We start from the raw sequence: 12,735 nt of genomic DNA on the forward strand, positions 1-12,735 counted from the left end.
AAAGTATTAAAGCACAAGATACCTATTATTCCTTCAACATCTGCATTTTTTCAAGTTTTATACTCTACTATATCCCTAGTATGTCAGCAGTTTTTGAATATTAAAAAAATAATAATAAGTGGGTAAAACTCTTCTAAAAATGCACATGTCTATAACTATAATGGTACTAGATGGGAAAGAAACAATGATGGAAGGGAAAAAAGCAAACACGTTCATTTGTAGGGAATGTGGTTCAAGTCTTTGGATTTAAAAACAACTTCCCCAGAGAGGCTGGCTATAATGGAATTTCCAGAAAACTTCCTTTGCCTCCAAAAAGGACCTGAAAAACCCCAATCCAGATGTTTGGAACTAAAGTTATGAGATGCTATAAATGATGATCAAAGCAACTGGAGGGAGAAGGATGAATGTGTCTTCCATTCAGCTGTAGTTTGTAGCATAGCCTCTTTAGCTGTTGGTTGATCAGTAAAAACCACTGAAGTACCAGAAGTGCTTTGAAGGACTGGGTAGAAAAGTACTGAACATATTACCTGTCTATGTCAGTAACAGGGCTTCATGGCTAGGAAAATTTTCTAAACAGTAAAATGACTCCAGGATAGATATCTCTCTCCATCATTAAATGTGGCAGAATTAAAAAAAAAAAAAAAGATTTACAAGTAGATATAGTGAAAACAGAAAATTACCAGGCAGAAAACACAGAAGAATCAAGACAATGCTATAGGTTCAACAGTATTCCATGAGGCTAGAAAACCTGTTAACTTTGAAAGCCCTAGCAAAATATCACTCTTGTTTATAAATCACTTATTTATCATCTGACCACACATTGCATCCTTTCTTTCCATGTATTGAAGAATCCTACATTCAGCCTTTAAGCATTCTGCATTTCTTTGCCAATCTTGTAGCTGAGTATCTTGTTCCAGTCGATTTTGGTGCGGGTAACTGGAAGTTGCCGGCGCAAGGCCTTGAACGTGGTGTCTGACATTGTTTGATAGTTTTCACTAATTGCTGTCTGATACTCATTTTCTGCATGCTCTATAATTTTAATAAACTCCTTAGCAGTTTGGACTTCATTCGAAACAGTTACTGAATCCTGTACATCTTTATGACTAACCAACTGAACATTGCCATCTTCATAATAGTGAACCTGAATCTTAAGTACTCCAGCCACCTGGGCTGTAGATGGTGTGATGGTGAACTTCCATTCTGATCTCCAACGACCATTCCAGAAGTTTTTAGGCTGAAACTGGTGGCTTTCAATACATGCAATAATGGCCTGTTGCCCATCTATAGTTTTAGCATAAACAGTACAGAAGCCGTTGGAATAATGATCTTTCACATAGGCCCTTAAAGCACTGTCACAGGATTCTCTCCAAGACTTCAGACCTCCATCTACTTCCTCTGGCTGGGGGTCACTTGCTTCTTTCCGTAAGTGATCGAACTTAAAGGAAATTTTGTTTCTTGGATCTAAAAATCTGCTATTACCCAGGTCACCGTGTTCTGTAATTAAGACCTGATCTTCATATCCTTCTATCTTCACAGGTGTGAACTGATCCATGTTATACTGCGCAAATGCATGTGCTGCCCCTTCCCTGAGGAGGTTGTCATTATTAAGTAGTAGCCTGACATCGTTGAACACTTCATTAAATTCCCCTGGGGGTGCGTGAGTGATGAATTTAGCAGCTATGCGTACCTTCTCCTCATCCGACACCCGATCCTCGAAGTCGGCCATCTTGGGCTGTTCTGCATATGCTCTTTATATACACATATACATGCTTTGTATATATGACATCAAGAAATGTTTATTGACTATGATACTGAAAATAATATCAATAAAATTAAAGATCGTTTAGCTATTACCAATGAATTAGCTCTTATCACTGTATGCAATCAAAAGTAGGATGTACATGAATAATTCAACTAACCTATTTATTTTTTCCTTGAAACATCCAAATGATTTGCACAAATCACGTATTTGTATAGGATCTTATAATTCAATTGACTAAAACTTTGAGATGACTTATCCTTGAAAAGCACTATAGAGAATAAAATTCAATATCATTCCCACTTGACAGGTAAACTTATAAATAAACCATAATTCTTTCTAAAGGACAAAAGGCCTATCTCTTGTCACCCCATGAATTATGGGATATGTATTTTACTTCCTCTGTCAGCTGCCACTCTTGTGATTTCCAGAAGCTCTTCCATTCCTCTGGATAGCAAGGTTATTCTAAAGCAAATGGTGAAAAAGTCAAAAATGTAAAATAACTTGACACTAAAGGGTAAAATCTCTCCTAGCAAAGTGCCAAAGAATGGATTAGCAGCTTTTCTTCTCGAAAATTTTAAGATGAAATTATAAGCAATAGGCAATTTTCAGGTTGTCAAATATCTATAATCACTATGATTTCTGAATTTAATACAATGTAGCTATGATTATTGTACATTTTGCTAAAATATACATTTTACATTTATGAAAACCCACTAAAAATGATGCAGTCAAATTTCAAAATTAAGCTTTTTTTTTAACTTCTAATATGTGATTTCCGTTCCATTCAACAAGGCTACTATAAGGCTATTATAAGGATTTTTTTCCTATTACCAATGCTGAAATATTTAAACATCTGAAAGAAATACCCAAGTGTTTCTATGTAAAAAGAAACAGCGTTCTTTTGAAAACATGAATTATATAAACTATAATTAGAGCTTCAAATTGAAAGTGTTTAAACTAAGATTACAAATTTCTGTGTTAAAAAGATACTGAGACATTCAGGGGAAAAAAGTAAATGCCGACTAACTAAATTAATTCTCCCACATTCCAAGCTGTTCTATCTCCTTCTTGACTTTCCCTCTACCATTATTTGATGATACGTGAACATTAGTTCTGCTACAATGAATTCAGGTGAATTTTGCTTCTTTTACCATGAGAGTTGGCAGTTTCTTCACTTGAAAGTATAAATTTTTATTAATCTTCAACTTAACATGTCTGTTGAATAAAGTAAACTGATACAGGTAAAAATACAAATTGAATGCTACGTTTTTGAACTAAACTGGAAATAATTTGTTAATTTTTTTAATAAAATGAGTTTTGTGCAGTTTTTAGGAACACACAGTAGCGATCTAGAAATTAACTGAATAACAAATCAAGGCACCACAAGGTAAAATGTGAGAGAACTGGACAGGAACCAGTGAGTGCTGAACTGACTGAGAATAAGAAGCACTAGATTAAAAGAAGTTGTTTTAATAAGTTGTTTATGAAATTAAAAAAAGATGACTCCAAATCCCACATGCTAAAATTTTTAATGTCACTATTTTTGTCATCAGGGTAGCTCTTTATCCATCACAATTCTAAGTTCATAAAGGAGAGGACTCATATCCTTCTTTACACTCTCCTGAGCATCTACTATAGTTCAGCTATAGCACATAACCAATTAGAAATGCTCTCTCTCTCTGGTATTATTTGCCAAAGGGGAATGGTAGGGATCTTCCATTTCTAAATCACTGTGTTGTGTTTCCTATGAACATAAAACTGGGTATTGTAAAATACTAGGAACAGGACAGTAGGAAGAGAGTAGATTGATACCCATATTAATAAAATTTGGCTTGTTTCTGAAGACATAAGAAAAACTCATTAAACCAAAAAAATTCTTGCAAATAATACCTTTATTAAAGTAAAACATATATACCCTAGCACATTAAATACCCTGATGATTTGTAATACTAATATTTGTTTAAAGGGTACTCTTCCTTCAGCATTGCAGCACAGATTTACAAGATTTTTCTGTGAAGTATTACTATCTCAAACCAATCAAAGTTAAATAGCACCAGTCAAAAATCAATTTTCCAGGCTTAACAAATGTCCAAAATATTTACTGTCATTGAATTTATATTCACTATTTGGAAGTGTCAGCAAAAGAATATAGTACTTTGAGCACTGCGCCAAAATATAACAGGGTGGTCAGATGACAATTTTATGAAATTCCAGTTACTAAATCAGATTTATTAAAAGTGCACATGCAGAAAAAAGGTTATAACGATTAAAGAAAAAATCTTAATCGATTTGTGTTAATAATTAGTTTTAGATAGCATTTCAGCAATCTGGTGAGGTGAACTATTTTAATAAAATATTTTGAAAGTCTACATTTAAAGATAACTGAGAATATTCTATATTAAATGTAATTTGTTTCAAGATAGAGAGGGGAAAATATGTGGAGAGATGCCTCTTGCTTCATTTCGTCATCAATTGATCTTTGACATTCATTTTTTTCACTTAAATCTCTTTGGGCTAAAAGATAATCTGAGCTCTTTTCCCACTTTCCCTCCAAGGTGTGCAGAAACTCACAGCCTTGATAGCACATTATCGAATTTGCTTTCCCCTTCACCTAAATAGTCCTTGTGCCTATTTTTGTGAACATCCAGAGAATTGCTACCATCTAGTGTGCATGATTTGGTTAGCTGACTCACATAGCTATCCTCCTAATCTACTGAACTAGCTTTCAAGATACTTTTCTTTTTTTCTTTGTAATGTCTATATTCTTGAGGCAATGACTTACTAAATTTATTTTCTAACCTTTCTTCCAAGTCTTAATCTTATCATATAAAAGAAAAGGGATGAGACTGTCTTTTTTTTTTTTCCCACTGGAGGCTTTCTTAATAGAGACCCAGAAGAGTATGATTCCTTAATCAATTAATCAGGCTCAACTGCATAGTGCCAACAGCTAATAAAATAATGGTACCTAAATTTATATAGTGTTTGATAGTTTGCGAAGCATCTTCACAAACTTTATTTGATCATCACAAAAAACTTTGAGGTGGGCAGGTCAGATATGATCACCATTTTATAAATGAGTAGAGTAAAATCACTGTGTTAGCACAGCTGATGCAATAGCACAGTTGGAACGAGAAGCCAGTTCTCTAATCCTGTCTCCAGTCCGCTCTTCCCTAACACACATAGTTCCTGTGATATGTGGAGAACTCTGTAAATATCTCTCATCTTACTTTTATATGTTTATATATTCTAGTACCAGGATAGAAGGATTCTGTTACTCAAATAAATTGGTAAATAAAGATTTTATGTCTTCTGAAGTTAAGTGATATATAAGGAATGAAAATTAATTTATCTTTCCCCAATATAATTAATGTTTCAAACAGCAAAACTAATGAGAATATTTATGTTCAAACTATAAATATTTAGTGTAAGGTCTTGTTCTCTAAGTTCCAGTTTTGCATTTACTTTCAATACAATAAATCATTGTTATAAAAGCTTCACATTATTGAGGAACTATATTCAGTGAGTAATTTCAGTGAAGGAAGATTTCCACACAACTTTTTAGTTTTTGACACTTTAAATATTTAAACATTATACACAAGTATATTACATATGTTACTCATCCCTAATACCTTATCATGAAAGTTGGGTATTAATATTATAGGAAAAACTGATGCTTGAGTATAAATATTGTTGGAAAATTGAAGACTGAGCACAAATGGGCAATCACTACTGGAACACTGTACAAGTTTTTCAAATAAGGAGCGGTCAGAAATCATGCATAATGCAGTGGTGCACCAGCTAACAACAGACCAATGAAGATCATTTCAACCAGAGTTGGACAAGACTCAGAAAAATCCACCTGGTGAACAAAACCCAATAGTTTCCAGTCATCCTTTAAGTCCAGACAGGTGTTAGTCGAAGTCAAGAATTCATATTTAAATCTGAGACCAAGGAACAAACAGCCACCAGAAAAAAAACAAACAAACAGCAACAACGTGCAATTTGGCCCTTCCTCTCCTAACTCAATGGGAGTTTATCAGGCCAAAAGGATGGAGAAGCGAACAGTTTTCCAGCAAATTGGTCTTCATCAAGAGAGTCAATCTGGATAAGTGAGGCTTTGTGATCCACTTCTACTTGAATTGTCCTGAGCTCATTCAATATAATATGTAATTATGCAACTCACTGCTTTAATTCCTAGTCATGAATTCATTGCTAAACGTGCATTAGGGATGCGGGGTTATATTAATATAAGATGATTATAGAGATACTGAAAGTTAACTTCTTTTGTGATCTTTTTTTCTTTCCCAGTTTATGGTTTCACACTGTGGCTTGTCTGTCTCTATATTAAGGAAGAAACTCAAATGTTAACCAAGGACTTAAAATTGAATTAAACCAGTTTTCTCCCTACCAAATATATCCAGATTGATTTTACACTGCTTTGAAGCATCTAATTAGCCATATTTTAAATATGGAAATGAAAAGATATTTTAGTCCAACAGACATCACAGACCCCGCAAATATTGAGTTCAGAAATGATTTACTGATCTTGCATATATCTGGCCTTTATCACAGTTACTTGGTATGTTCTTAAAAATTATCCCCAAAATAGCTTAGCATTTTTCCTCAGGAAAAGAAGAAGCAGAGCAAAGGAGGAATAAAAGTCTACTCTATTCATTTTGGGTGAGTCATAAGTCAGCATTCCACTACAAAGACTACTTTACGTTATTTCTCATGGCATAGAAAGAAGTGTTCAGAAGCTATCCCAATGAGAATCTGTCTTTGTAGGTTTCATGACAATGCTCTGTAAATTTTATTATTTCTTCAGGCTTTCTTCTATACACAAGTATTAAAATCTCAAAACTTGGACTAGAACCATTTAATTATTAAGGTCAGAAAATGTTAGTTTTTATTATTACCGAAATAGATTTTTCAAGGCTGCAATAAATTTTTTGGAGCAGAATTTTAATTAATTTAATTGAATAAATTACTTGTTTATAATTCATTTTCTTGTTCTGGTTCAATAAACATTGAGTACATGACATGTATTAGGCCCAGTAAAAGGTATTCTAGATGTGAAAATGAGAAAGATGTGGTCCCTAACCTTAAGGAACAAGAACACAAGACAACACAGACACACAGACACACACACACCTTTTCAGTACAATACAACAGTGGATTTTTTGCAAAAGATGCAAGTAGGAGACACATGAGGGATAATAACCCAGTTTGAAGTAGGCATAGGGAGAGGCTACAAAGTTTAGGAAGCATCCTTAGAGTAGATAAAGCCTGAGATTTGTCTTGAAGCAGAAGTCAATATTCTTCAACAAATGTAAGTGTGCCGTCTGCACCTGCATGAAGAGACTGAGTGCCTTAAATTTTGCACCCTGGCCACCTCCCTTGCCTTACCCTACTTTAGAGGCTCAAAAAGAAGATAACACTTTACATCACTATCTCAGGTATTCTGCTTAAAATAGATTTCATAGGAATTACAGAAACTGGCTAATTCCTGACTGCACATTCCTAAATAATTTGGATTGTTTTATATGTTGATATGGTAGTCAAATTCAGAAAATACAGACATGTAATGCTGGATATATTTTTGCTCCATTTATGGTCTTAAATAAATATGCATGCCAGAGGGTCTCTTCTCAGTTAGGTTTTGTAGGAACCCAATCATTCATCTGAGTGTTAAAAAAGGGACTTGAATATATTGGTTGCTGTTCTCACAAATGGAATTTCTAAAATCTCAAAATTGGTAATTCCTAGAGAGACCATATAATTTACCATGTAAACCAGAACACTGTTTAGAATGAAAGAAAGCACTATTTATAATTTTGCTGCAACAGCGGGCATACACCAAGACTGTCACAGGCAAAGATAGGACACTCAACTACCCTAATTATTCCCATAATTCTCATAAATTTGAGAATTACGAGAAACACAGCAGCACCTTTAAAAATGAAGGAAGCTTCCTCCTCAAATCACCACTCTCGGAGACCTAGAACCAAGTAGAGACTTTCTTTTGCCTTGGCCTCAAACAGCATGGATGCTCTGTAGTGTCTGTCTACGCACTGTTTTCCCTGATAAGGGAGGCATGACCACAAACTTAGATGTGTTTTGATTGTCCGTCCTCAGCCACTCACGCAAATCACAAAAGGGAGTCAGAGGGAGTTAACCTCACTGAACAGACATATCTGAGTAGGTCATGTAAGACCATGCTGTGGAGGGCAGCTTTCACTCAGCCTATTGGAGAATATTGACTCTGAGCTACTCACTCCTTCATGAAAAGTTTTCTTTTATTTGTCACTCTGACCCATCTCAGCTGGGTCATTTTTTAAAAAGATGTCCAAGTTTAAAAGAAAGTCCTGTTGCTTATATAAGAAAGAAAACAAAGTGGGGAAAAAAGAAAAACAAACTCAAAACTAAAAATGGATTATTTGAAGTATCTCTTCCTTCTTTTCCTTCAGTATCTTGAGATATTTAAAGGGCAAAGTGGGGTCAAAGATGAGGACAGTATAGAGAAAAGAAGCAATTTAGATTGTACTTTGAGACTACTTCTTGCTACTTCTCTCTTTTCTTCCCATTGACTACCTCTTTGATATTTGTCTTCAACCTTCAGCCAACAACTCTCTTTTGATAACAAGGCAGTAACTCCATCTGATACAGAGAGCTCTAATATTGACTATGAGGCATTTTCTTCCTTTATTTCTAGAAGAACATGGAAGCAATATACCTAAAGGTCCTCATAAGTCATTAGGATTTCTCTACTGCCTCCCAAAGGTCTCACTGTGCTGGCTTTACCCTGTGGTTGAATAACTGCCTGCAGGATACCACATTTTACTACAGTTCTTCAGCCTAACTTCAGAACCTCAGATTTTTCACATACTGGGGAAATAAGAATGAATTAGGCATACTTTATGCCATCAAGGAAACTTAATATAATCACTTCAGGGAATAAAATATCAAGATCAGGGGTGTCTATTTTCTGGACTTTCACTGCTACAAAGCAGGAAAATCCCATCACATAAAGTGTTCTCTAGATATGAAAGTAGGAGTCTAATAGTTCTCAGCATTGCCCTAGGGAGATAATCCACCAAATGCCAGACTGTGGAAGCACAGTCACCGTTTGCTATGCCAAATTTCATCAGCTACCATAACTTCACTCTGTGAAGATCATCTCTGCTTACGTGTTTTTATGCGAGGTGCCTTACAGCTAAAATATCTATGGTATTCATTATAATAGTGCATCATTAGCTGATTGTTTTGCAGCGCCCCTAGTAAAAAGCATTTTCTCCTCCTCAAAATCTGTTAACATAAGTAACCCTGGAACCCAAGTTTACAAATTCAATTTTGCTTAACTTATAATTTTTCCTTTATTTCCCTTTAGTTTATATATTTTTAAATAAGTGGTATGTTAACACAGTTCAAAAATGAAAATAATATAAAAGTATGTACAAGAGGAAGATCCTCTTACCTTGTCCTTTCACCCAATCCCCATCCCTTCAAATACACACAGTAACAACTTCCATTAGTTTTGTATCTATCCTTCAAGCATTGCTTTATGCTCATACACACAATTCAAACATATACACTTAATTACCCATTCTTTTTTAACTTAAAAGGTAGCAGATATTCAACTTTCCTTGCTTTAGGAGTTTACTAATTCTATAATTTTTCTCTTTTCATATTCATTGATCCCTGATTTTCTTCTTTCTCTATTCTTCGTAATTTTTATTAGATTGTTTTGCTCTCCGCTTTCTTACTTTTTGAGTTGAAGGCTGTGGCAGAGACTATAAAATGTTCACCAATTTCTTCCTCCTCTTCTCCTGAGCACCTAACTCAACTCTACACTTCCCAGCCTCCCTTGAAGTTGGGTGTGCCCAAAGGAGTGATTCCAAAGCTAATGGAATGTGAAGGAAAGTAATGTGATCTTTCTCTGGGTCAGGTTTTCAAGGAGAATTTGCATCTCCTCTGCAATCTCCTGACTGGTGGCAAGTGATGATGAAGCCCTAGAAGATGACAGAACCATAAGATCAAAGGATCCTGGGTGCCTGAATTACTGCATTTAGGTGAGCCCTCGATGACCAGTAACATCTAACTTAGTGTATTAGTGTATTGCATGAGTACGAAATAAACTTCTTTGTTATTTGATTTATTTTATGTTTGTATTACATGTTACAGTATGTTTACCTCTTCTGATATTTAGAGAGTATAGTATTTTTGATGAATTTGTTATCATTATAATTAATTTATAATCTGTGCATACCCATAGTGCTCTATATTTTGTCATGTCTATTTGCTCTCTATTATGAGCAGTGATAAAATTAGTATTTTTCTTCTACTTTCTCTTCTATCACATAATACTTTTCAATAGTATTACATATTTTTCTTTGGCTATAATATATGCTTTAGACTTCTCTTACCACGTTTTACTGAATGGAAGAATCCCACTTTTTCACATATAAGTATCTCTAAAATTGAAATGTGTCTTACAATCAAAGGTAAGTTACAATTGTAATTGGAGGTGTGTTTTTTTGGCAGAGCTCGAAATAGAGCATTTCACAGTTGAGAGTGCCTTAGACATGATTTGAACTCTATGAGATTTCTAATATTCAACTGTTTGGGGATTATAAAATGGCAATTCCATATAGTTCAACCTAATACGTTTTCCAACTTTAAATAAAAATTTGAGACTTGGTTATTACAAATGAAGCCATCATCAAACACAGTTCTTCCCACCTTCTTTCACCCTTCCTCTCCCAATGCTTCTAAGTGAAATCATTCTTCCTGTTACAAGAAATGAGATTTACATTTTATACCATCATTCTAATTCCCATTTTATTTTGATCTTTGTTCTAGAGTTAGATATATTCAGTGCTCATTTCCAGTCTTTTTGCTGAAGTTTCCCCAGATGACTCTTGGTTGACCTACCAGACAGTTCTGTAGCTGTTCCCTCCTCTATTATCACAAACACAGACACACTGCTTCCTGAAAGCATTGTGCCTCTCTGTGTAGGCCCACCGCCTCTCCTCAGGGAAAAAACTTGAGTCCAGAAAGGCTTCTGCCTCTAGCCCTGCTCACCCTAAGTTCAGGAACACTGTTAAAGGATAAAGCTGTTGCCACTTCAGGAAGTGTTTACTTGCTTCCATTTTCTGAAACCTCCTTTTCCTGGGCCCTCTCATCCTGTTTTGTGCTTCTTCCCTTTTATTTCACCCTTTAACTAGTCTTCTTCCCTTTAATTCTTCCTTCATGGTTTCCACCGGAACTCAGATGCTCATGGCAGTTCCCTCCTTATTTTGGAGTATGTGTGATTTCTGTCTCCCAGTTTAATGGCAAATAAAATTTGCAGGCTTTTGTTTGTTTGTTTGTTTGTTTTCCATCCTTCTTATTGCTCTTTTTATGATTTGCAGGAGAAGGGTGAGAATGCTGACTTCTACAGCCATGTTCACACTGGTAGTCAACTTTATTTCAGAGCAGTTCTCCATATACAGATGTGATGAACCAAATGTAAAAGAAAGCTTTATGATTTAGAAGTAAACTGAATTTGCTTGATCATAATTAATGTAGTTTGGAAAAGTGATTCACTTCTAATCAATCAAATCTTCATGTGTTAAAAGACAATTCTGTGTGATATGCACATATATAACTTAATACAACATTTGTAAATAAAAATTGTTGGTTATTTTCCTTAGAATTATTTAGTGCTTAAGTAAGCAAATCCATGATACTGTTACTTTAAAGAAAAAACAGTAGTATTAAAAAAAGGCACATGTATCTTTTCAAATGCTCAATATGTCTCTAAATTGAAATGCCGTCTTAGCTTTTTAACTGATTTCTTTCTTCAATCCATCATTTAACATCTCAAACAATACACTTGCAGTTGATGTAAAGAATGTTATTTGTATATTTGTTTTTTAAATTGCTAATACACAACTTCAGATATTCTGAGAAAGAATATACCCACTTCTCTATTAAATATGGATCAATATCATTCAAGGTTAAGAATATATCAGTCAATGCAGAAAAAAAGAACCCTTAAAAACTCCTCACAACATTAATCTTTCCATCACTTAATATATTCCTGGGAAATGAGCCATGAACAGCAAAATCAAAATAAAACACACAAATTTGAGAGATCCTGATTGCAAAAATTAGTTTTACACAATTCTATATTCATAGAGGATGATTTTGCCCAGTAGAATGTAGAAATATTGGCTCATTCTTCAAATCCACAGTCTAAACTATTAAAATGTTCTGTGTTGTTATTTTCATAATTTACTGCCATTACTTAAATATGTGCTATTTACATTGGTAATACACTGTAGATTCTAAGAGAAATTCTCGACACTCTTGAAAACAGATTAAAATAAATATATTAGTGTGTGGGCATTTCTTCTCAGAAACTAATTTTTGTTGCTTTTGGCAGAATAATGCAGCTACTTGACCAAAGAAGAGTTATTTTAAGAGAGCATACATCTTCAGGAGGAGTACATAAAGATTAGTAGGGAAGGAAGGCCCACCTGAGCAGCAAGCAGGATTTGTAAAATTAATTCACGGACGATAAAAGTCACATCCAAACTGACTGCATATTCTGTTACTGCTTCTAGCCCAGAAATGACAAAGAAGTGGTTTGCATGATACCAATTCCCCATTCCATAGCTCTGGCAGACATTACTAATTGATGACAGCAGTCCCTCTGTCTTTGAATGCAGCCTCAGCGCCTTTTTCAACATGGCATTACAAGTAGCCGCCTCCAAGCAATCACACTTGACCTCACTTGGAACCTGGTCCCCAATCCCATCTGGTGCAGCACTATCCACAGTTTTCTTAAACCAATCAAGTCACACCCTGCTATTTTCTGCCAAACATACTTTAGAGCGGCCTAAGACTTATTTAGGTCTAAGAGCTTTAAAATGGATAATGAGCCTTTGGATACACTAGTCCTTGAGCTCTAAAGTCTGAGTTGACTTCAG

General features: G+C 34.9%; 1 protein-coding gene across 1 annotated transcript; it reads right to left on the bottom strand.

Moving 5' to 3' along the window:
• Positions 1 to 333: 333 nt before the first annotated feature.
• LOC137759209 (F-actin-capping protein subunit alpha-1) lies at positions 334 to 1,734 on the bottom strand. Its single transcript, XM_068535177.1, has one exon. It carries the CDS (start codon positions 1,724 to 1,726, stop codon positions 866 to 868), a length of 861 nt encoding a protein of 286 aa, XP_068391278.1. The 5' UTR covers positions 1,727 to 1,734; the 3' UTR covers positions 334 to 865.
• Positions 1,735 to 12,735: the final 11,001 nt, after the last annotated feature.

This window comes from Eschrichtius robustus, chromosome 2, assembly GCF_028021215.1.
Source record: "Eschrichtius robustus isolate mEscRob2 chromosome 2, mEscRob2.pri, whole genome shotgun sequence".
NCBI classification, from domain to species: domain Eukaryota; kingdom Metazoa; phylum Chordata; class Mammalia; order Artiodactyla; family Eschrichtiidae; genus Eschrichtius; species Eschrichtius robustus.